Source organism: Euprymna scolopes, chromosome 10, assembly GCF_053919585.1.
Source record: "Euprymna scolopes isolate OS-2025 chromosome 10, ASM5391958v1, whole genome shotgun sequence".
NCBI lineage: Eukaryota > Metazoa > Mollusca > Cephalopoda > Sepiida > Sepiolidae > Euprymna > Euprymna scolopes.
In genome coordinates this window covers 92,796,138-92,821,436 of record NC_136491.1, presented here as the reverse complement: position 1 = coordinate 92,821,436, position 25,299 = coordinate 92,796,138, and the positions used below count along the sequence as shown (strand labels likewise).

General features: G+C 31.7%; 1 protein-coding gene across 2 annotated transcripts in view; it reads right to left on the bottom strand.

Moving 5' to 3' along the window:
* The window catches only part of LOC145286136 (uncharacterized), a 539,596-nt gene that overhangs the window by 494,363 nt on the left and 19,934 nt on the right, over positions 1 to 25,299 (bottom strand). For both annotated transcript variants that reach the window (XM_080134856.1, XM_080134858.1), the window contains exons 2-9: positions 24,336 to 24,511; positions 17,795 to 17,916; positions 16,949 to 17,110; positions 14,820 to 14,979; positions 9,204 to 9,284; positions 5,664 to 5,720; positions 5,478 to 5,537; positions 3,769 to 3,833 (exon numbers count right to left, since the gene is read on the bottom strand). In XM_080134856.1, the coding sequence (XP_079990982.1) occupies positions 3,769 to 3,833; positions 5,478 to 5,537; positions 5,664 to 5,720; positions 9,204 to 9,284; positions 14,820 to 14,979; positions 16,949 to 17,110; positions 17,795 to 17,916; positions 24,336 to 24,470 (842 nt within the window). In that variant the 5' untranslated portion in view covers positions 24,471 to 24,511. The remainder of the gene's footprint in view (positions 1 to 3,768; positions 3,834 to 5,477; positions 5,538 to 5,663; positions 5,721 to 9,203; positions 9,285 to 14,819; positions 14,980 to 16,948; positions 17,111 to 17,794; positions 17,917 to 24,335; positions 24,512 to 25,299) is intronic.

The following is a 25,299-nucleotide window of genomic DNA, read 5'->3' as shown; positions in this document are numbered from 1 at the left end:
GAAATGTCTTTTTGATCGGTGTATATTTTGTTGCCTTTAGAGATGTGGGATATTGGTGTACTACTACACTTTCCTTCTATTTTCCTCATCATGTTCCAAACTGTTTTCGCCTTGGTATTCACATTAATTTTGGATATATAATTTCTCCAAGTTGTTCTTTTGGATTCCTTTATGATTCGTCTGGCTTTTGCTCTGTTGTTTTTGAAGAAATCCAGATTTTCACTTGTTGGGTACTTTTCGAATTTTCTCAAGGCAGCTCGTCGAGCTCTGATGGCTTTTCTGCATTCTTTTGTGAACCAAGGTTTGTTGTGATTGTTGGTTTTGGTTGTTTTTGGTATGGTATTATTTGCTATGTTTGTGAGTGTTTTAATGAAGTAGTTCAAATGGTCATCTTCATCATTCTTTTCGATAATTAATTGGTCTTTGCACTGTTCCTGGAAGTCTTCCCAATCCGCTTTATGTAGGTTCCATTTGGGTGTTTTTTGTTCAGTGTTAGTAATTAGACTTTCCAGGATGATTGGGAAATGATCACTCCCACAGGTGTCATTGTGTACTTTCCAGTCATAGTCCATATATATGGAAGGATCACATAAGGTAAGGTCAATGGCGGTGAAAGTACCTGTTGCTGGGTACATATAGGTGTAGTTTTGATTATTAAGGAGGCATAGATTATTTTTATTTATTATGTTTTCTATTTCTTTTCCTTTTTTATTTGTTTCTTTACTTCCCCATATTACATTGTGACTGTTGAGATTTCCTAGTAGAAAAAAGGGTTTAGGGAGTTGTTTTATTAATTAAGTTATCTCAGTTTCGTTGATTGTATCTTTGGAAGGATGTAGATTGAGCAAAGTGTTATAGTTCTATGTAGAGTCACTAAAACTGCAATTGCTTGCAAGTTTGTGTTTATATTTATTTGTCTTTGAGGGACTTCATTCTTCACGAGTATTGATGTGCCTCCAGAAGCTCTGTCCGTATCTTTATTTATGTAGTTTTAAGATGTGTAGTGTTTTATGTTGATGGTATTATTTTCTTTCAGAAAGGTCTCCTGTAGACAGACAAGTGCTGGGCTCATATTTGTTATTAATAATGTGAGTTCATTTTGGTTTGCTTTTATCCCTCTGATATTCCATTGTAATATTTTGTTCATCATTTGGAATTGTGTTCAACTTCCATCGTCTCCAATCCCTCAAATCTATTTTCTGTCGGAGTCCCTGTTCGAGATATAGATCGGGATCTTTCTTTTCCTGTTTTTGTTTGTTTTTGTTTTTTTTGTCTGGGGGGATTTTTGATTCTTTTCTGGCTTGTGATGTGTTTGATGGTTGTTCGGTTGTTTTTGTAGAAATGGTTTGTGGTTTTGTTTCTTTTTGTGGTTCAGTAGTGTCTTTACTTAATATTATCCTTGGATTGGTTGCAGACATTGCACTATTCATTTTCCTCATTTCTTCTAATAGTTCTTTCATTTCCTTTATTAGTTTGCTTAGGACATCAATTTTCTTGTCAGTTGTATCCGTTACATGTATATGACCATTTTGATTGTTGATTTGAGTAGTTTTTTTAGTTGCATCTGCATATGTTTTAGTTTCAATGATTTTCCTGGCCTCTGGGTAGGATATATTCTTTATATGTTTTAGTTTGGTCACTTCTTTTTCTCTTTTCCATATTTCGCAATATCTAGAGCCAGCGCCATGGTTTCCAAGGCAGTTGGCACACTTGAAATCTTTTCTGCAGTCAATGTGTGGGCCGCTTTCTCCACATCTTCCACACACTGGTAATCGTGTGCACCGATCTTGATGGTGTCCAAACTTCTGGCACTTGAAGCATTGGAGGGGGTTTGGAATATAAATTTCTACATTTATTTTCATATATCCAACTTTCACTTCTTTGGGTATGGTGAGGGAATCAAAAGTTAGTATTGGTATCGATTTTCTCACTGTTTTTTTTTATTTGAACTCTACGAACATCTAACACATTCTGTTTCTGTAAGTTTGTCTTGATTTCCTCCAAGGGACAAAGTGCAAGTTCGTGGCTTTTCACTACTCCTTTGCAGGTATTTAGGGTTGGATGTCTGTAGCATTTGACTTTGATGTTTTCAAATAATTTTAGTTTCAATATTTCTTTAGTTTGTTCTTCGTTATGGGTTTCTATTAGTAGGCTGCCGTTAAATTGTTTTTTAATAGACTTTGGTTTTAAAGTTTTAAGATTTCTTTCAATTTTAAAAGGTGATAGTTTGCTCAAAGGAGTTTCCTCCATTGATTCTATTACTACGAATGTTGACTTCCTTGGTTTTATCGTCTCTTCCTCAGAGCTACTGATGTCAGAGACATCAGAGTGGGTTCTCTTTGGGTGGTTGGGTGGTTTTTGGGAGGAATAAGCCATATATTTTGTTTTCTTTTTTCGTCATCTTTGTTCCCCACCCACCTCGGAGTCCTATTTGGGAAGAGCCTGGGGGGAAACCCATTCGCCCAGCCTCCACAGGGATACAATGATGATATAACCGACTTTGGTGGTATCATAATGATTATCTGTTCTTTCTTGATATTGCTATGGGATCTGTAGCAATCCTGAGGGGTTTACAGCCTCGTCATCGATATTCACACCTAATCGATTGACCCTCAGCCACCGCTTTCCATCACATATTAGGGAGTAGGGTTATTTGTGGGAGAGGGGGGGATGTGTTGTATTAGTAGTGAGTTTTTGGAATGGGCAATATATGGTGGGGCTTGGCGTGACTGGCCGATTGGTCGGATCGGGCCTCTCCGACCGCCCGTCTAATCGAAGTAAGGGCCAAAGTAATGTGTTGCGGTGCCTAAACTTCTATGTATCCTGGTTTAGGTTTGCTCAATCACCAGGATCACGTCCTAAGACATTACGGGTAGCAACCCACGGTTAACTGGTTGCCCCATTGAGGGATTTTTACCCTCTGCAGGGGGGGCAGTCGGTTTGTTCTCATGCCCTACCGACAGGGCAAAAAAAAAATAAATAAAATAAAAAATAAAAAAATAAATAAATAATTTAATAGAATATATTTGTTTTCTTTTTCTTTCTTTTTGGTTGTTTCTTTTCCTTTTTAAAATCTGTTTCTATTTAACCCATAGTTAGGACCCTGACAGGTACTACCACTCCGGGTCAGGGTGGACCTGGGAGCAATGGCAATTAAGAGGTGGCTCCACACTCCCCAAGCCCGTAAGCCGGACCTCACCATCGGATGTAGTTTAAGGTCATATCCAGGACCGGGAGTAAGGTAGGAAAAAATAAAATAAAAAGGGGAGGGATATAGGTTGTTGTTTTTGTTTTTGGTTTTGCAGAACATAATTAAGTTTTACAAAAAAGAACAGAAAACAAAAAAAACGTCAATGTAGGTGCATTTCGTCTCAGGAAGCCACAGGGCAGCCTGATCTGGTAGCACCAGCCAAGTTCTGGTTGAAGCTTTTTCAGCACTATAATTGGAATGCCGTCAGGGCCAGTTGCTTTACTGGAATCAAGGTTCTTGATTAGCTTGGCGACCTCACGCACAGATATTTGTATGTTGCATAGCGTGTTGTCTGGTATAGGAGGAAATACGGGGAGTTGATGGCCTTTGTCGTGTAGGGTAGTTTTAGATTTTTGTGAACAAATAGGTTTTTGTTTTTTTAAGTTTAAGATTATGCAAGTCAGGTTTCAATTTTTAAATTAGATAAAATTCTATAATATATGTTGAATAATAAAACAATTTTAACACAAAATGCATTGAAAAATTAATACAACTATCTCAAAATAAAAATGACTAACATTTTTTGTTCATCTTTTAACTGCATCAACTGAGCCACAAGGTCCTGTTTCTCCCGCTTCAATTCCTGGCAAAAGAAAAATGTACACAGAAGTTATATATAAAGTAAATGTAATTAGACTAATTTTAAATTTCATCATAAACATTCACTTCCTCCTGAAAATAGTTAAAATTATGTTAATTTATTGTTTGTTAATTTTATTATAATATAATGAATGAGAAAATCCTTTAATACGAGTACAAAATTATTAACAATATTTCGATATTTAAAAATTCTTGCTCAAGTTAACTGGAAAAAAGTTTAATTGAACCATGAAAAAAAAATTGTTTTTTAAATAATTAAATACATTAATTTTAGTTCAACTTTAAAATTAATATTTTTCGATTGTTGATCTGAAAAGGAAAAGAATGCATTTAAAATGTTTACTATTTTTTCATCATAAAAAGTTCTTTTGTAGGGGACTAGGATATATAAATACCCCAATCCCGTTACAAAAGAATAATGAAACGAATGGGAATTGAAGAAAACAAAGACTCAAAAGATGGATAAGGTAAACGTCGTTTATTTGCTTTTTTTAGTTATAACATGTCCGCGCGTATGTAACCAATGTTCGTTGCAGGACTGGTGTTGTAGCAAGAATAGGAAATGTGTTTTCATCTCAGGTTCGGGTCACTATTGTTTGTTCGCGCGTGGGAAGAGAAATAAATGTTGTAGGAAAATTGAGAATGGTAGTCCAGTGTGTAGACAAAGAGTGGATATTAGAGTTGTCATCAGTTAGTAGTCAGCTACGCGAAGGTGTTCTTAGTGACCAGTAGTAGATGGAGAGAGAAAGAGGGAGAATGTATACATACAGTCATTAGCTCGTGCCCCATACATAGTAGGAAGTGGGCGTGAGGTGCGCGTGCGCCGAAACGGCGGCGGCTTGTTAGCCCAACCTCTCTCGTTGAGAGTTGGTCCTAAAGAGAGGATTAGAAACAGCTTGTCTCCATGTTTTATACTCGCTTCTGGAGTGTCTTTTGCGCATGTGTATTTCCTTAGAAAGCGGAAGTGACGTCGTCCATGTGTGTGTTCGTGTTCGCGTGTGTGAGTATACGTAAGCGTGTGTGTATATATACGTGAATGTGAGTGTATGTACGCGAACGTGAATATGTGTACATGTGTGGACGTGGGCGCGTATGTTTATGTGCGCGTATGTATATGACAGCTTGAAATATGAATGTGTGTTTTGTGTGAGACTTGAAAAAGGCTCGTACACTTTTGTGCCAATAGATACAAGAAAATTGTAACATAAAATTTTGTATATTTCCAATAATTAGTTCCAAGTCTGTTGAATTTATTAACTATTAATAAAATAAATAGTTATCTTAGTCCAAGCTCAATTTTCATCAGTACTGCATGATGTAGAGGAGGGTTCCACTCTTCTCTAGAGTGCAGCACTTACCCTTTATTCTGTGTTTAAGAAACAAGTATCCTTTTTTTTTTTTCTTTTTTTTTTTAATTTTTGCTATGTATCAACCCAGGATTGAACTCAGTCTCCAGCCCTTTAGCAATTACTCTAATCAATATGTCAAAAACATTTAACAAACCAACTTAACAAATCACCAACTTAATATATTCTTTATTAATATATTCTTTACTGGACTTGTATAGAAATCAGCTATTCATTAAGCAAATATGTAATAAGTATAATAAAATTAAAGACAATATTACCTTGTTAGCCTGTTCATAGAAAACTTCTCGGTCTTGAGTTTCCTTCAGTTCTGTTTTTAGCTGTGGTAAAGAGAAAAAGTGAAATTTATTTATTGTTGGACACATTGGGATTACAAAAATTTCAAACCACAATCACATAACAGGAATAGAATTTCAACAAGATATAAAAAAATAAAATGCACTTACTTTTAGTAAGTCTTGTTCATACATATTAGTTAGTTCTTCAATTTCTTTCCTTTTTTTCTTAAAGAAAATAAAATATGAAATTAGTTTTGCGATAAAAAGAAAACATTTTAATCTATTATATAAAAGCAAAGTTGTGCATGTATCTAACTGCACAAGACAGCCACAAAACTGAAATTCATTTTCACAAAAACAGATTTTCTTTATTATTCTTTTAAGGGTCAACAAGACCAGAATTATTCACAAGAGGTTGACATTTAGAGTGTTTTTTTAATATTATGTAGTAATTCATCAATGATTTTTTTCCCTATTGCCAGAGAGGGAGTGATAGAGTGAGAAAAATGTGGAAAGATGGGAGGAGATGGAAAGAGAGAAAAAGTGTGATGGATATGCCCATGATAAATAGAGGTGAGAATGATAGAGAGGCAGTGATATATATAACTACTTAATTTACTCACATAAAATTAATATACGAAAGTATAGATTTATGCATAAACTTTTAAGTATTTACTTCAAAAGTGCTCAATACGTAGGTAGAGCTAGTTAGTAAGTTATAAAATGTATATGGCGATTAAGCTACACTGAATATTCCGCATTTCATCCACTCTAGGACTCTTCAGGCTTATGTGCAAATTAATTATTAATGCCAAGAAAATGTTTGTTGTATATCTATATAGAGGAAAAGGAGGGGAGATTATATATATATATATATATATATATATATATATATATATATATATATATAGAGAGAGAGAGAGAGAGAGAGAGAGAGAGAGAGAGGACTGGTAATATATACGCATATGAGAGAAAAGAGTAGGTGATATATAAAGAAAAAAGGAGGTGATATATAAAGAGAAGGGTGTGATAGAGAGGAAGGGGTCATGAGAAAAAAAGGGATGGGATATAAAGAGCTAGAGAGAAGATTTAAAAGAAAGATGTTACACAGACTTTAAATATTTTGTTGCGCATGTCTCCGAACAATGCCAGTAACTAATATTAGTAATATATTTGTAAAAAGTTTAAATATTTTAACATTAATTTGTCATTAGCTAGTACAAGTATTTATAAAGTGTATATTTTAATTCATATTATCCAATTTATTTTATTATTATTATTTACGTATCAGGTGTTTAAAAAGTAATTATATCTTACCAGAAAGTATAGTTAAATTTATTTAACTATAAAAACATTTTCATCTTTAATAGAAATACTCACTACATGTAAAACATCACCAAAAAAATGCAGGGCGGGGGAAGAAATACTTATGAAAAAAAAACAAAAAAAAAACCAATAGGTTTATAAAATGCTTTCAACTATATATATCAGACAAAAAAAATTGATTATCTAGAAGTTTTTGTTTTTTTTTAATTTTATGTGCATTTTCTTATAACTCATTGGTGAGATAAAAACTATTTTCTCTTCTGATTTTGGTTGAGCTCATAAAAGAAGTTTGCATGTTTGATTTGATTCAAAAAGTAAACAGTTATCAGAATTTTGTCAAATTTGGCTTAAAAAATAAATTTTTTAAAAATTAAAAAAAAATAAAAAAATCAAGAAAAGAATGCCTTTTTGTTTGAATTTAGTTGGTTAAATAGTTTGGTCCATTATCGAAATTAAATCTCTTGTGAGTCAGTAAATTTTCATTAAAAAATTTTGAACATTTAAATTGGTAAAACAGTAATAAATATATTTTATGTAATTTATCGGTTTTACTAAATATGTACGACTAAAAATTATGTACGATCAATGTACAACTAATTGCCGCTGCTGCTGATTAAAGCAACTCCGACACAGGCGATCGACTGGGTCCTTCAGTATAAATTAAAACAATCTTGTAATTAAAAATAAAACAATTACTCAGAAGTTTTGAGGTTATTTTTTTGGCAACTATCTTTTTAAGTCCATACCTAAAAAGATATTTACGAAACTCCCAATTTTTATTAAATATTTCCTCTTATACGGATGAACTACCAAATCCATTAGCGCAAAATATGTTATTAAAATAAACAATAAAATAACTTAGTCGCGATTATTTTTGGCAAATTCTTATAGACAGCCTTGAGGCAAAAGTGCATTCAGAATAGTGAATATATAATGAATAGTGAATATATAAAAAAAAAAAAAAAAAAAAAAAAAAAAAAACATTCTGGAGCACAAAAAGTTGCTCATTTTTAATGGTACTTATTTAAAAAAAAAAAATAAATAAAAAAAAATCAGTATTCCAGTATCTTTCAAATAAATTGACTAATAACAGTTTCATGTTTTTATAAAATAATGGCTCCTTCAAGAAATACTGTTCTTTTCTTAATTTTAAGAGTTCAAATACTCAAACTTTGAACTTTGATTCTAGTCAAAAATTACATTCTACCTACCAATTAAAAAAAAAAAAAAGAAATTTAGAATTTGGAGTACCATTCTAACCATTTAAGGCAGCCCCAAATTATTTCTGATGTTTTTCATGCTGAAAAGGTACTAAAAAAAATCGTAATTATTTAGGTTTAAGAGACAAGCCTTTCTCCGTCCTCTTTTAAATAGTTTGCGAAACCAAGTATCATTAACTCCAGAAAATAAAATATTGTGGTTTTAACACCCTTTGTTACAACACTAACAAAGACCATATAAATTACATTATGGCGAGTATCAAAGTCAAACACCAAATTTGGACAATCATTATCTGTGCAGAGCATGCACATAAATGTCTGAACTCTATATTACCATTTTTATAACATTGACATTTTCAAGTTTTTTTGTTTTTTTTTACATCATCTGCATACTCTCTTTCTCTCAAGGCATGTTTTTTTAGCCCTAAAAGTTCCAGAGGGATGCGAACCAAAATTTTGTCAGGGTCATCCACCCTGAATTTATATTAAGAACAATGGCCTCCACATTTTGGCCAAGTTTCAGAAAAATCTAATGAATGGATCAAACACTATGGGGCAAAAAGTGTCATTTTGAGCCATTTTTTACTTCTTGAGCCTCTGGGGACGCTGAATCCCAATGTAAATGGATAGCAGTGCAGTTTCAGGCCTTAACACATGTATATTTGAGTTGACGACCGTGAAAAACTACTATATAGTCAGACATATCGTTTTTGTTGAGAAATATGAAAAAAGAGCTACAAAAAGGGGCGTTTTTAGCACTAAAAGTCTCCGGGGACGCAAACCAGAATTTTTCCAGGGTCACCCATACTGAATTTATATTAAGAACAATGGCTTCCACATTTTGGCCAAGTTTCAGAAAAATCTAATGGATGAATCAAAAGTTATGGGTCAAAACGTGTCATTTTTTTTGGTGATTTTTTTTTAAGTAAAGGGAGGGGGTCAAAATGCAATGGGAATTTTCACAAAAAAGTTTTTTTTTACTGTGCACATCCATTTAATGAAATACAATTTGTGACAAAATTTCAGGAAAAACTAATGGACAGTTATCTGGCAATCGTCCGGACTAATGGACACAAGGAAGCCACTGAAAACATAGGTCTCTCTCCAATAAATCAGGGGACCAAAATAATTTTCTTGGTCACATTACATTTAACCAACTCACCTCCCATACTTTTGAATGTTCTAATTTTAGATCTTGCATTTTTATTTCCCATTGTTGGTCATCTGCAATTTTCTGCTCCAACTGCAATAAAAAAAAAAAAATAATAATAAAAAAGTTATAAAAACTTTAGTGTAATATGTTGAATTATATATGACATTTTATTCATCAGTTTTAAAATTAACTCTTTGTCCAATCCTCAAACATCTTTCTAACTGAAAGCTAGAATCTTGATTAAAAATGTCCATTCTTTCTCAGATCTAACTAAAACTAAATAGATTAGCTGGCTTGGATCTGACAATTCTAAGAAATGTGAACTCCAACATCTTTCACATCTTCATGTGAAAGTATGGATCTTCGATACAAAATTCATCAACTAGTTTTACTTTTGATATATGCTAGAATATGTTGAAGATACAATATTTGGAATTGTTGCTTACTTCTATTTATGTAAAATTAGGTATGTGTACACGTTTATAGAAAACGATTCACTCCTAAATTAATGAACCAATTGTGAATTTTGGAATCCAGCTCATAGGTGGGTAATTCAAGCTGTATTTAATTTGATTTAGTTTTATGCAAAGAAGCAGTGGAAGCCCTTTGTAAAAATTCAAATTCCTTGAATTTTTGTGAATTTTTAACAATAGGTATTAGGTATCAATAAATATTCTCCAAATTTCAATTTCTTTGGGATATTTTAAATGGTTTTAGGACATAATATAACCACAATCTTCTATTTGAAAATTAAAATATTGCATTAAATTTGATCCATAGTCAGACACAAATTAAACAAGATTTTCTGAATGTTGATTTGTTCTTAAGACTTAAACTTAAGCCTTTGTATAATTTCCAGAATCAAAATCATGTAATGAATTTGGATCAAAATAGGAATAAAAATTCTAGACCTGTTTAATTGCATTACGTCTTTATTTTAATCTTTGTAAGAGAACATGGTATAAAACTGTTCTGCTTGGTTTTACCCATCCAGAGACGTGTATTCTTTTAATTCAATATAAACATTATTGTAGCTCAGGTAAAAAACTTTATATGTACCTCTGTTGGTCAGAGTGTATATACTGAATCATAGGCAAATAACTAAAGCTGATTAAATTTTGAGATCTATAATAACTTTCATTAAAGTTGAATTTTTTTCAACTATTTCATAAAAACAAATAGAAAAAAATGGAATTGAGAATTTTGTTTTCTAATAAAAAAATCAAAAGATAAATTAAAAATGCCAATGTTTTACTAATCCTAATTTTTATTAAGAGATAACACTGGATAGAAACCAAAATCATTGCTTAAAACTACCAACATTAAAACATTTAAGCATTTTTGTGGTCTCAGAAATAATTAAATTTTAATTTTTGTTAATGCAGAAATATTAGATAGCATTCTCTAATGATATGAACTCAATATGGATTAATCTAAGATATCGATTTTCTGAAAAAAAAAGGCAAAAATGAATATTTGCCAATTTACAAGTGGATATGAAATATTTTCCAAAACAATTTGCATATAAATTTAAAACAGAATCCATATTCTAATATTGCTGGAAAAAATGAGGAAAGCCAGTAGGAGTAAATAACTTAGAAAGGATCAGAACAATTCTTTCCATCCAACCTTTACAAGAAAAATATTTATGAACAGTTATTTGAAGAGTGCAGTAGGCTTGTTTGCATGGTCATGATGAGAATTGTATTTAATTTACAAATTTAATTAAATAAAATGGCTAACTTGTGTACAAATGAACTGAAATTTATTATGGAATTTAATTTAGTAATTTAATCAAGGGGGGAGATACTGATGTATTTGCTTTGGGGAGGTGTGTTTTTAGAGTTAAAGTGGGTAGCTTTAGTTTTAAAATATGAAAGAATGAAATAGCTGACTAGAATATGAATGAACCGAAATGCATTATGGTGGAATGTAATCATGTAAAGAACTATTAATGCAATGATAGGGATACTCTTGCTCAACCACAGTGCCTTTAGGATGGAGTACTTTTACAATTAACAAAATAAAATGGCCGACATGTATATGAACCAATTAAAATGCATTATGGTAATAAAATTAACGTAAGAGGACACAGGATGGACACTCGACAAATTGTTTGCTTGACAACTTGGTTTCTGTGAATGGAGGAGGGGGGGGTATTTCTAATTTAAGATACTGAACAGGACTGCAACCTTCCAAAAATAAATTGATCTAAAAAGTCTTCACTCAAAAAGCTAATTTTTTATCCACAATCTAAAAATTTGTAAATTAGAACTCTGTATGATAAAATGAAAAGTCATTAGAAAACAAGAAAAATATTGAATTGATGAGATGTTATTTTTTAAATCAATATGCAAATTAGTGAGCCAAAATTCTATCTTGTATATAGAACAAGCACCTTCAAAATTGTCGAATTGGACGTATACTTCACCTATATCATACAATCCCAGGCGACACTTGGTATTCTGCTAGTACACATCCACCTATGTCATACAATCTCGGGCGACGCCGGTTGTTCTGCTAGTGCATATATACCTACTTTATCCAATCCTGGGCTATGCCGGGTATTTTGCTAGTACAGATATGAAGCTACACTCAAGGGAGGTCACTTGCATATTATAACAATAATTGTATATTAATATAATGGAATTCGACAATGAAGCTACATCCAAGGGAGGTCACTTGCATATTGTAACATATATACTGCGCAAGCACCTTCTAAATTTTTCACATCGGACTTATAATGCACAAGCACCTTCTAAATTTTTCAAATTGGACCTATACTGCACAAGCACCTTCTAAATTTTTCAAATTGGACCTAAACTGCACAAGCACCTTCAAAATTGTCAAATCGGCCTATAATCCACAAGCACCTTCAAAATTGTCAAATCGGACCTATAATGCACAAGCATCATCAAAATTTTTCAAATCTGACCTATACTTCACCTATATCATACAATCCCAGGTGACACTTGGTATTCTGCTAGTACACATCCACCTATGTCATACAATCCCGGGCAACGCCGGTTGTTCTGCTAGTGCATATACACCTACTTTATCCAATCCTGGGCTATGCCGGGTATTTTGCTAGTACAGATATCCACCTATGTAATCCATCCCGGGCGGTATAGGCCTGGGATGTGATCAAATACAATCACTCTTATAAGTTTATTTATATTTTAAAACACAGTAAAACGAATCTCGTTTCCTGTCTAGATATCTCTCTCTCTCTGTCGGCGTGTCTCTCTCTCTGTCTTTCGCTCTCTCTCTGTTGGCATGTCTCTCTCTCTCATACATATATATATATATATATATATAGCCAAATCCATTAACTCTCATTTCGTATTATATTAAAATAGGTTGATTAACTCGTAATATGCCTCCCACCTTCCTCCCTCTCAATAGAATTTGGTCGTAGTTTTACTCATATAAAAAAGAAAATGGCCGTTTTTTTGTTTTGTTTTGTTGTGCAAATGGGCGTCGCTCGTCTCAAGCCTAATATTTTTAAGCGTTATATTTTTTATTTACATATCATTTTTGCGTATTATTTTTGGTTGAAGTCTCGGATTTTACTATTTGTAACTTGCTAATAACTTTGATAACATTGTCATAGCGTAGAAATTAATAGTTTAATTTTTATTAGCGTTACAATTTTTTTTTTTACCGATAACAATCTTTTTATATACATATGGCCATTACAGCTTGCTTACGTCAGAGTCACGTGACATGACTCAGCGTTTATTAAATTACGTATAAATATCATTAAAATGTCACTTTTTGGCCCACCCCCACCCTGCAGAAAATCGATCAGTTGACGCACTTCTGATGGTCCTTTTGGGCTAATTTTTCGATATTTGTTGTCCAGAGGGTCGGGCTTTAATATGCTACCAAGTTTGTGAATTTTTGTTGTGTCTGTCAAAAGTTTTTAGCAGACACACAAACATACATACATACATACATACAAATATACATTTTCGCTTTTATATATATAGATTAGGTTTTAATGTCATTGTGAGTGTGATAAACAGCTCAAGTTTATAAACAGATAAAACTGGTTTCATTCTCAGCATGGATATAGTGTTCTGGTTTCTACTCTTTGCTGAAGACTAAACCTACGCCCCCTATCATCCGTCCTTTAACATCTCCGATGGTTTGGACATGCAGCTCATCAACCAGAGAAAGAGCTTATCTGCAAGATTCTATCCACCAAGGATTGTGGAAACTGGTCTGCAATTGTTAGAAATCCAGTTTGTGCTCAGGAGAAAGGCAGTTCAATCTGACTAGAATGATAGCCATGACAAGTAAATATTTTAATATGAACTCATCAAATTCAACTTTTATCAAAGAAAATGGAAAAGTATTTTCTAAGCACATTGTATTTTCATTTTACTTAAAAGAATAATGTACCATTTATCGATGTCATAGGGAAATTTTCTTTTAATAGAAATGGCTCCGAACAAGGCATGAAGCCACTTCATGCAAGCTAAAAAAATACTTTTCAAGGTCAAAAACTAATCAAAAATAAGTGTTATACAGGTAGATTGAGACCCATAAAACCAATTTTTTTCCTCTTTGTCAGAAAAATCTCATGGAATGAGGACTTAAGAAAAAAATAAAGAAAGCAATAGTTAGGAGATTGATGAAAGTAAACTAAAGTTCAACTTGTGTTTATATTTACATGAATAAAAGTTACAGTTTAACTATAAAAACCAAATATAAAATTTGACTCTAAAAATCTTTAGTATATAATGAATGACTATATTCTACACTATTATAGGAGAAAGTAATGCCTGGAAGACAGTCTCATGAAAACAGAACAAATACTACACTACCCCCCCCCAAAATGTAATCTCTCAAAGATATAAGCATAAAACAAATGCTACAATATTTCACCCCTTCCCAAAGGAAAGGAAGTAATGGTAAGGAGGGTGATATAACAAATATCACACTACCCTTCCTCCTACAAAATCATTGAACCAAACTTTCAAGGTTGAAAAAAAAAAAAAAAAAAAAAAAAAAAAAAAAAAATTAAAAAAAGAAAACAGTGCCGAGGTCAGCTGAAAATGTGATTCAGAACAGTGAAACATGATATCAAGCTGATCCTAAACTCTTGCCTCTATGGCCTTCACTGCTTGAACCATGATTGGCTAACACTTGTATTTGCTACTTTGATGGATCATTACACCGGGGTCAGCATTCAATCGGAACACAGCAAATTCTCTGGATGAAGCCAGCCTAACCACTTCAGCGTGAATGTTGAAACATGTACAAGTAGCCTTTCTTCTAAATTGAGCATTGAAAGGTTGTACATTAATCTGAAATAGTAAACTGAATTGAGTATTAAAATGTTATAATAGTATAGTTTTAGCTTCAGACATAGAAAAGATCAAACAAGTATTAAAGCTGTGCATCTCCTACAAAAAAAATCTGAACATCAGAAAGAGATACAAAATCTTTACCAGTAATAGATAAGATTAGTAATAAAAGATGAAATATAGCTTTCGCTTTAGACAAACTTGAAATCTCTACTAGTAATAGATTAACATGTATACAAGTTATATTTTAACTCTGAAAAAGTAAAATTGAAATCTAAATATTTTTCGAAAGTTTTTTCTAAAAACTCACCATATTTTCCAGGTCTACATTTTTCTTGAGTAGGATGTTGTACTCGTTTATGTCATGCCTTTTTTCATCCATATGTTTTTCTCGTGTTTGATTGATTAACAACCTCAAGTCTTCATTTTCCTTTTGAAGAGAGTCTTTTTGATCTGCAACTTTTTGCAACCTGCATTTACATTTTAATGAGAATAACAATTTAGGTAACATTTTACAATAAAACATCTAAAATAAATTCAGTTGGTATACATCAATTTAATGAATTTCAACATTAATAAATTTTTTTAAGCAATACGCATCTCATAATAATCTAGACTATATCGGAGTGGTTAGCTCCAAAAGAGGCTGCCATTTTTTTTAGTAATTAGTTTTTTTATAATAGTGAGGAGTTAATTTAATCCACTGTACACAAGTTCTAGTATAAAAGATAATTTCTTCAGCAATCTTCTTTATTATGTTAAATTTGTAATATACTTCCATTACATTTTCAATAAACACTGCTGGATTTTATTGTGGTTTTCTAAATTACAAACCCAAATAATCAAATAGCCTGCAACCTGATCAACTTATAGAACTCCCAACTTATCTTTGAAACTGGTATAAAAAAATTAAAGAAAATGTTGCTAAAAGAAAATTTTTTAATACCATCTCTTAATTCTATCACAAACTCTAAATATGTGTGCCCATTCCCAACAAAAGCTTTGAACAATCAAGAAAGAGCTAAAGGTTAATGGAGGGTTGTTTTTAAGTTAAAAAATGCTAATCTTTAATGATAATCTAAATCAGGGGTCTTAAAACTATAGCCCGTAGAGCTCTTACAGAAGACAAAAATATTCAGGAAATATTTTAAACATGGAAATGTGTAAAAATAGTGTAATGATTTTTCTTTTTGTTCTGAAAATAATTTAAAGATAGTTTTGGAGAACCAGTTTTACTAAAAGCAAAGTTAATGAGCAAAAGAGTATAAAACATGTTCAGGTCATTTTTTTTTTTTGGTCCACATAGCTCTAAAAAGTCAACAATATGACCCACTATTCGAAAACTTTGGTAACCCCTGATCGAAATAAATTTTTTTTTTTCATTTATCGCGCCTATATTACCATCAAAATGTGTTATTTAACTCAATAAAACAGTGAATTTTTAAGTAGTGTATACATGAGAGGTGAAAGGCTCAACAATGGATCTTTGCATGTTTAATTTGTATAACCATTTTTTTTTTTCAACAGTTCATAATAAATTACGGTTTCGTGTTATTCATAATTTTATTGCCCTATTTTTTTTCATATATGCAATAGTTTTCAATATTATCAGTAATTAAAGTGATTTAATAAAAACAAAGATAAATTAAACCTTTCTTAAAATATTTTATTAATTTTGACGAAATTTAAATTAAACTAACTACAAAGAAAGATATACAAGGTACAAGCAAGAGTTCAAAAAGAGATGACTGACACCTCCCTCCAAGTAATGACTGACCACACATTTTTTTAATTAGAAAAAAAAAAAAAAAAACTCATTGCTCAGGCGAATTGCTTTCTTCTTTCAATTTTTTAATGATCTTATTCAAAAGATAAATTTTTATAGAAATTTTATAAATTAAATATTAATCTATTTATTAAATAAATGCAGTAGTTTTGGTCTTGTGTTTACAAATTTATGAATGAAAAGTTTAATCTTTAACATTCTACATTCAAATGTTTTAAGTAATAAGCTTTGCTAATAGCAAGCTGGTAAAGCCAGCTAATTTAGGGTGTTTGCAAGGAAAATCTGCAAAATAAAAATCAGAAAAGTAAAAATCCTTCTCAAACACTCAATGAATTAAAAAAATAGACATCTATTGCAAAAAAAAAAAAAAAAAAAAAAAATGTCCTTTATACAACTAATTAATTAGTTCAAGATAGCCCCAATCTTTTCAACAAATTTCACTTCAAACATGTTCCAAAAGGTACAAAACGAGTAGGAATGTAAGTTTACATAATTTCTGAAGAATAAAATGAGAAATTATATAAAAAATGTTCAGATTTAAACTTTTCAAATTTCAACATTAAATTTCTTAAAATTAAAATTGAGTTCAACACAGAAACAAAAACATTCTGCTGAGAGTTAAATAAGCAGGTAAATATAAAAAAAAAACTTACTTTTTAATTTGTGTAATATGGTTAACATTTTCCTGCAAGGCAATAGCAAGTGCCTCTTCTGCAGTTTCCCATTGATTTCGGTACCTTACGATGTCATCACTCAGCTGGTTGTTATGATTGCGTAGATCTTCAATTTGTGTCATAAGTTCATAATTGTTTTCTCTAAATATTTAAAAAAAAAAAAAAAAATTCATGAAACCACTTGTTAGCATAAACAAACAACTTTTCAACAAAATACGTAAAAAAAAAAAAAAAGAAGAAAAAAAAAAAGGACAGTGAAGGAAAACTACCACATTGGTATGGTTATATTATTGCAACTACCAGGAGAGAGAAAGATGAATTAACTTTGGTTTCTAAATTTCAAATAAAGCCACCATTATGACTGCTGTCACTATCCAATGATCCACTAATGAGAGATGACAATCTACAGATATTGAAGAAAATCATGTACACTATGCTACAATGCTGTGTTAAACAGAGCCGAGAGCAAAAAGATAATGAAATACCAAGGTCATATATGACATGAAAAAAAAAATTGGAATCTTAGGAAGATCATCATTCCAGTAACTATAGAAGCAACTGGACTCATGAAAAAGAATTTCAAAATCTACCCGGCAAAAATATCTGGTGAACTAAGTGCAAGAGAGACACAAACAATTGCACTTAAAGGGACAGTTAGAATTTTAAAAAGGTCTCCTGGTTAGAATGTATGAGATAGTGGGTGAATGTCTGGCTTCTAGTAGGAGGTCATATCCCCAACTAGAACAAAATTGGAGGAGAAAAAAAAAGATTACTTAAATAGAATAAAATAAATAACCAATCAAATGAAGAGAATACTCAACATACCCAGGTTGATGTAGAGCCGATATCCATTCATCCATGACTTCTCTGTAGCCTTTAATATCAATAGTTTGCTCAGTACTAAATGAGGCAAATAATGAAGACAATTCATCCAGTTCATGTTGTCTCTACAAAAGAAATAGTTGATTCTTTAATAAATCGTAAGCATATCTATATAAAAACATAAGTTTACCAAAGAATATTCATTGGGATATATTTTTTTAATGATCACCTTCCATGTCAAGCTATATTATAATGAAGCGTTTCCTTTGTGTGTATGTGTCACTTATATGCTCCAAGACAAGTGTAGTATCTGTTCTTCAGATGCTGCACTTCAATTTCTTGTTATCTGTCAATGGAGGAGAAATTCTTCACGACTGAGACAATTTTTATTTTTGTTCCTTTTCTCCACATTAAAAAACGACCCTGGTGTCTAACTGTCCCGTGGGGAGGCATTGTAAATAGGACAACTCAAGAGAAATATACAAGATTTATCATAAACGATCTTCAATATATCGGGTGTGCCATCTGTAACATTTTCTAATATTGTTGTTGCTATGTTGCCATACTACTAATAACACTAGATACAAAAAGTATTGAACACAACTGCAACCAGTTGTTAATATCTGGCATTATACAACATATATTGACACATGGGTTCACGCTAGATCAGTAATGTTAAGCCTGGTCAGTACCAGATGACCATTTGGGAACACTATGCGCTGTATGTAGAGGACATTGATACCTCCCTAGTAGAACTGAAAAATCCTAATGTCGTCATCTCTTCTGACAGGGGTATAACAAGCGACGATTGGGGAATATTTGTGAATTTCATATTCCCATAAAACTTCCTTTTTAAGAAGATGGTACAACCCGTCTAAGGTGAATAATGCCTCGGTACAATATTATTTATTTTTTTGTCTTAATTTTTCTAAATCTGATTTAGAAAATTCAGTTTAAGTATTAAGTCATTGCTGAAACAAATTTTTCTAAGTATGATCTTACCAGTTTAATAATTATGTTTTTGTTTGCTCCTGAAATTATTACTTGAACCAATTGTCTGATGAACTTATTGTTCTATAATCGTATAATTTGTCAGCCAAAAACGAAAAACAAAACCTTTGTGTTTTCTTCGGAAAACAAAACCTTTGTGTTTTCTTCGGAAAACAAAACCTGTTTTTAAATATATAAAACATTAAGTTCATTTGTAGAATTGTGACACATTTAAGAAATACTGATTTTCCTTGATTTTGGGACGCAGATGAACCAACTTTTTCTTGTAGATCAAATTGAATCACATAACAGCTTTTCAACCGTTTGATTAATTTATGTCCATTGCATTTGATTTGTTATTGTATATATATATTGGCTTATTTGCAACAAAAATAGTAACCTGACGTGCATTCAAGAAGTAACTTGCATAGAGAGTTGAAGATGTTTTACCACAAATATTACTTTATTGGAGGTGAAAGGAACTATCAATGTCAAAATTTTTATAGATTTCTACCTTATGAACCAACAGTTATACTCTGATATTTTATGACTTCACCACTTGGAAAAATGTTCTACTATACTACTGTAATAACATTCATTTTTGATCTTATCCTTTTTAAATTAAATTGTAGAAAAGATGTCATAGTTTATATAAATAATCAAGGACATTTCTCTTTTGTCTCAGGGTCATAATAGCACATACTAGAAAGTTGTAGCACAGAATTGTGTCACAGGAGCTCAAAACAATTCTAGATTATTTCTATGTTGCATTTTGCTTGTTTTGGTGGTATAGTATATTTGCCACTGGATCCATTGCAAAGTGAGATATGCAATTTTTCCCTGCACCAAATATGATTATCTTGAATTGACTTATTCTTGCAGAATTAATAGATTTTGAAAAATTATGTCCATGAAACAAAGATTACATCAACCTTTAGTAAGAAACACTTGTAGTAGTAAAAAAAAAAAAAAAACCTACTGCAAAAGGTTCTTATTTGCAGAGTCAATATTTACTATTTGCTTCAATATAATGAAAATATTTTAATCAATCTGTAAATCAATCATGTTCAGGAAAGCAAATCTTCAAATTTTTTTATTGAAAATGTAGATACCATTCAGCAAAAATTCATCCTAAAATGTGTTGAATGTGGTTCTGATATGAAGACATTTTCTTATTCTTCGAGGAATTTTCAATATATCCAATGAAATGTTAATAACTTAAATACACAGTCTGAATCTTCACTAAGAGTTATCATTTGTATTGTGTAGCTATTGGATCAAACTTTGGAGTTAAGTAGGATGTGTGTATGCTATTTGTAACATACATGGAATAGCAATGGTGAAAGTGGCTATCAGATATAAATATCACAATCATGGGCATCAGAAAATAGTTGACCAGCTGATTCATTAACTGAAAATGATTTACTAGACATTTCACATCTTATCAGTTATTTTACATAAATTTCTTTGGACTTTATCACAAATAATGCACTTATTCAACAGCAGGAATGTCCAATACGTCAATCGCAATCTACCAGTCAATCGCACGGCATTAAAACCAGGGTTGTATTCATTTCGTTCTAAAATTTTGATATAGATTTTTTAAATTTGACGAGACAAATTCATTTCGTTTGTTCTGCTGATAATGAGTTGACGTTCCACCGAAACTTCAACCGAAAATTTTATATTGAAAGATGGAAAAGTTAGTTAGTGGTTGTTCTCAAATAAACTATAATTTTGAATCAGTTTAAAACGAAATTTGTTCATATTAATTTAAAAATACAAAATATAAATTTTAAGTTCGGACAAAATGTAAAAACAGAACGAAATGCAACAAAACGAACAAAATTTGTATTCATTTGAAAATTAAAAATATAAATTTTAAAACCACACAAAACATAACGAATGCAACCCTGATTCTTCCTATTATCCATTTTTTTTTTTTCAATTCATCATTTGGTTGACTTGGTGGATCAATCAGCTTAATCTAACCTTTTCTATCAAAGAGGCCATTGCAATTGCACAAAGCGATGCACTCTAGCAAGCTAAGATTATTTTTCTAAATTTAAGATTATAAAAATGAGCAGAGGAGTTCCATCAACTAAAAAGTTAAAAACGTACCATTTCAATATGGAATGGGAGGTTGACTTTTTTTCACTATGTCATTTTCTAAGTGGGTTTGCCTCATCTGCCATTCTGTAGTCGCTATACCAAAAAAGGGTAATGTACAGCGGCATTTTCAGACTGTCCATAAAAATTATGATACTGAATTTCCACCAGAAAGCGAGCTGAGAAAGATAAAAGGAAGGTAAAGGAACTGAAATCTCGGTGGTCCGAAAAGCAGTCATTTTTCAAACAGCTAATTTACAAAAGCAAACCCAGTCACCAAAGTTTCATGCCTAGTGACTCATTTAATTATTAACAAGAAATCTTTCCAAAACGAAGAAATGATAAAAGAGGCATTTGTTAAAGCTGCTGAGTCATTGTTCAAAGATTTTAAAAATAAAACAGAAATACTATCAATAACAGCTCTCCAGCTATGAAGAACTACAGATGCAGTGAAGCCATGACTCAGGATTTAACCGAGCAACTTTGGGAAGACATTTCAGAATGCAAGTGATTTTCTTTGCAGCTGGATGAATCTACCGATGTGACACAGCCCAGTTTTGCATTTTTATTTGGATGATTGTTACTGATATGAGCACAAAAGAGGAGCTGTTAACAATTCTGCCCATGAAATAACATATGTGAGAAGACATTTCTGTCCATTAAAAACTTCATTGAGAATACCCAGCTTCCAGCATACAAAATGGTGTCCATCACTACAGACGGAGTGCCTACGGCAATTAGTCACCGGAATCAGTTTATTGCCAGGTGCAGGAAGGACGATTCTTTCCCAGATTTCTTTTAATTACCATTGCATAATACACCAACAAGCTTTATGTTCTAAAATGCTGAACACAAAAAAAATAATCGATGTAACAATGAAGATTACATGTTCTATTTGTGCCAAATCTCTTCAAAGACGGCTATTCCATTCACATCTGAATAAGATTGATGGTGACTACTCTGAGATATTGTTGCACACTGATGTCAAGATGGCTTAGTCGAGGAAAATTCCTACAAAGATTTAGATAAGCCAAAAGTGCAGAATATAACCAACTAACTGACGATTGGTGGCTGCTAGACTTAGGATTTTTAACTGATCTGACCAACATGTTGAATCACCTTAATCTAGAGTTGCAAGGAAAAGACAAAACTGTGATCAATATAAGCTCAGTTAATGCTTTCAAGCAAAAAATGCATCATCTCTCCTCAAAACTTCAGCACCATGATTTAGCAAACTTCCAAAACCTCAGATCAGAGCTGAAAATGCAGGGGAAGTCATGTCTGCAGCTTGATAATGTGCGCTACACAAATCAAATTGACAATTGCTTGTACACATTTGCTAAAAGATTTCAAGACTTTGTTTTACTCAAACCTATTACTACATTCACGTGTTATCTTTTCTAGGAAGATGCCGCCGTTATTCTACTTGCATAAAAAATTGCAACATTGTTCGACTTAAACTCATCTAGAGTAGAGGATGAAATTTTGATACTGCAAGCTGATATTCAGCTGAAGTCTAGAGCACATGGGCAGTTTTGGAATTTATTTACAAAGGAAAAGTATCCTAATATGAGAAAATGTGCAACTTGATCGACTACATTATTTGACTCCATTTATCTATGCGAGTCAGCCTTTTCCCACATGAAGATTATTAAATCCAAGTACCGTTCTACCATGACTGATGATCATTTAGAAGTATGTATGAGGCTAGCTGTCAGTAGCTACTGTTCAGACTACACATCTCAGGCAAATTCACTTCAATGCAAGTCATCAGAGTAAGATAATGTATAAAAAAAATGCAGTGATGTATTGAGCAATTGGATTCATAATTTTGCAAGGTACATCAACATTTCTTAAAAATTTTTCAATATATTTTAAATAAATGCATTAAAAATTTAAATTAGTTATATTCTACTTGGTAGATCATTTTGACTGTCATTTTAGAAGTAGCTCACAAATTACAAAAGTGTGCATGACCTATTCTGTGCAATATCACAATCAAGATTTTGTGGTCCTCTCATTTTCTTGCATCCTCTCTACATGAGAAAGACTAGTAACTGATTAAAGTTAACTAATATTTCACATTATGTGTGAGGTGTGCTGTTTCTATGAATGAGCAATCATTTCCAGTTTAAAAGAAATTATTATACAAGGAAGAATACCATTTAGGTCTACTTAGAGCAAGAATGGTCTTTGATGCTTGTAACTGACAAGACAAATACTAATTATTACTCATTAACACAATATCCTTTAATAATCACCATCATGTCATTCTGTATCATCATAACCTTTTCTATTTTAATTCATGACCACTGTTTTCTCAATTATGGAAGCCATAAATTATGACCCTGTCACCAAGTATATAAAAATAAAACAAATATATTTGCTAATATCACAAAAATATTTGTATGCATGCCTACAAGGCACCCAAACTGCTTTTTGTTTAGATAATTATGACTAAGTTTTTCTCTCACAGACCGACATGTAATTCCATTTCTCCTCAATCATTCAGATCTTCCCAAATCCTGTTGAATTTATAAATCTCCTGTATGCTATCTTTTACTCAATATTGATAAAATGTATTAATATTATATGTTACCATGTGAAGCCTAATTGGTATGAAAATAAGCCAGTTTCTTTTCTCTTATCTCTTCATCATACAAAGACTTGTCATTTCAAAATTTCCCAAACGACTGGAAGGCAGCAGTTTATGAGAGATACATAAAAATAAATTGTACAATCACTATTGAAATTGCATTAGATGAAGACAGTAAGCAAATCAGAACATTTTTCAAGTTTAATAATGAATATTTAATAACAATATTACAAATCTATCGATTCAAATTTTCTTCATGAATCTGGACAAATTGGGGAAATGGTCTAAGACAAGTCAAACCCACCACTTTGCAGAAAAGTTTCATTCTTGTATCCACATAATTTCTACCTAAGTAACTATGAGAGATTAGGCACTTTAATCTCATCTATTGTACCACAGATGACCAATTAAAAAAAATAGACATTTTTGTTTGATTTCTAATACTTTGAAAAATTATTACCTCTTTATCCAAGCAAGTTATTCATATCTCCATACTCCATCATTTGATATGTGACAAGTTATAAAATGTAATGTTAATACAGTAGAACATGTTGGGATTTTAACTAAGACACCAAAGCTTTGTACATATCTGATGGACAGGAAAAACATTTCAGATTTGTTAAGATATTTTTTTTTACTTTTAATTAAAAAAATTCTAAAACTTGTTCAGCAATGTTGCAGTTTTGTATCTCAAGAAACCGAGCCATAGTCTCAAAAAATTGAATATGCTGCTTCATAAGTAAAAACAGTATGCTAAAACAAAATGTTTTGTAAAAGTATGATTAAGAAAATTGAATTTCCATAAATTATGAAAGAAAGAAAGCTTGGTTTGTCAAAGAACATACTTACGTCACTATTATTACCAATCAATTGTTTAAGGTAATTTAGTAAAGTTGTTATAGACACTCTGCCATTACTGTCTTGATCACAATCGAGAAACACCTTGTCTATCATCTCTGGAGAATCAGACTGACAGTCAGACATGATAGGAAGATTTCACTTCACACAACTTTCAATATTTTAATCTGGAAAAAAAAAAAAATTAACAAGTATTTTTATTTTATAATATATGCTATAAATAACAATGATCAAAACTAAGGTAATTATGAAAAGAAATCTCGGCAGTTTTTAGAAATTCTAATCAATTTTTTCAAGCCTTTGGTCATCTTATAGCAGTGGTTTTTGTAAATGGTGTACATCGTGATAACATTAGGTAAGATGAAAAAGTCCAATAAAAGCCAATATTACTTAACCGACCTAGTTAGAGAATCATTTTATTCAATCAGATAGCTGGATGATCATCTTCATCAATTACTATGGAGGTTAAATGCTTTGAAGTTCAATTGTTCTATAAAATTTTGAAGAGTGATTATGAACTTTTGATTTATAGCACATTAATCCTATATTTTATGCTATATGCTGCATAGAACACATAGGGCAAAAGTGAAGGAAAAGTCAGCAGTAGCTGGAATATAAACTACTGTGAATTGTTTAATAGCAGCAAACCAAAATTCTATTCACGCCTTACCACCAGCATGGTAATCCAGTGTTGTCATAAGAGTAACTCTGGTTATCATCAAATGTATCTTTGTAATGTTTAAGCAGATTCAGTTTTCCTGCAGATGATGGTCATGTACTAGCATTACAAGCATATGCTGTATTTTCGTGGACATCGCCAATATTACATACCTAATGTGCTTCATCAAGTCATATCTTTTTTATTTGTTGGTCAATTTTTAAAAGAATTACATTGATGGAAAGAATAAAATAAACATTCTAATGGTGTTAATTTATTTTTCTTTTATGCGTTCAA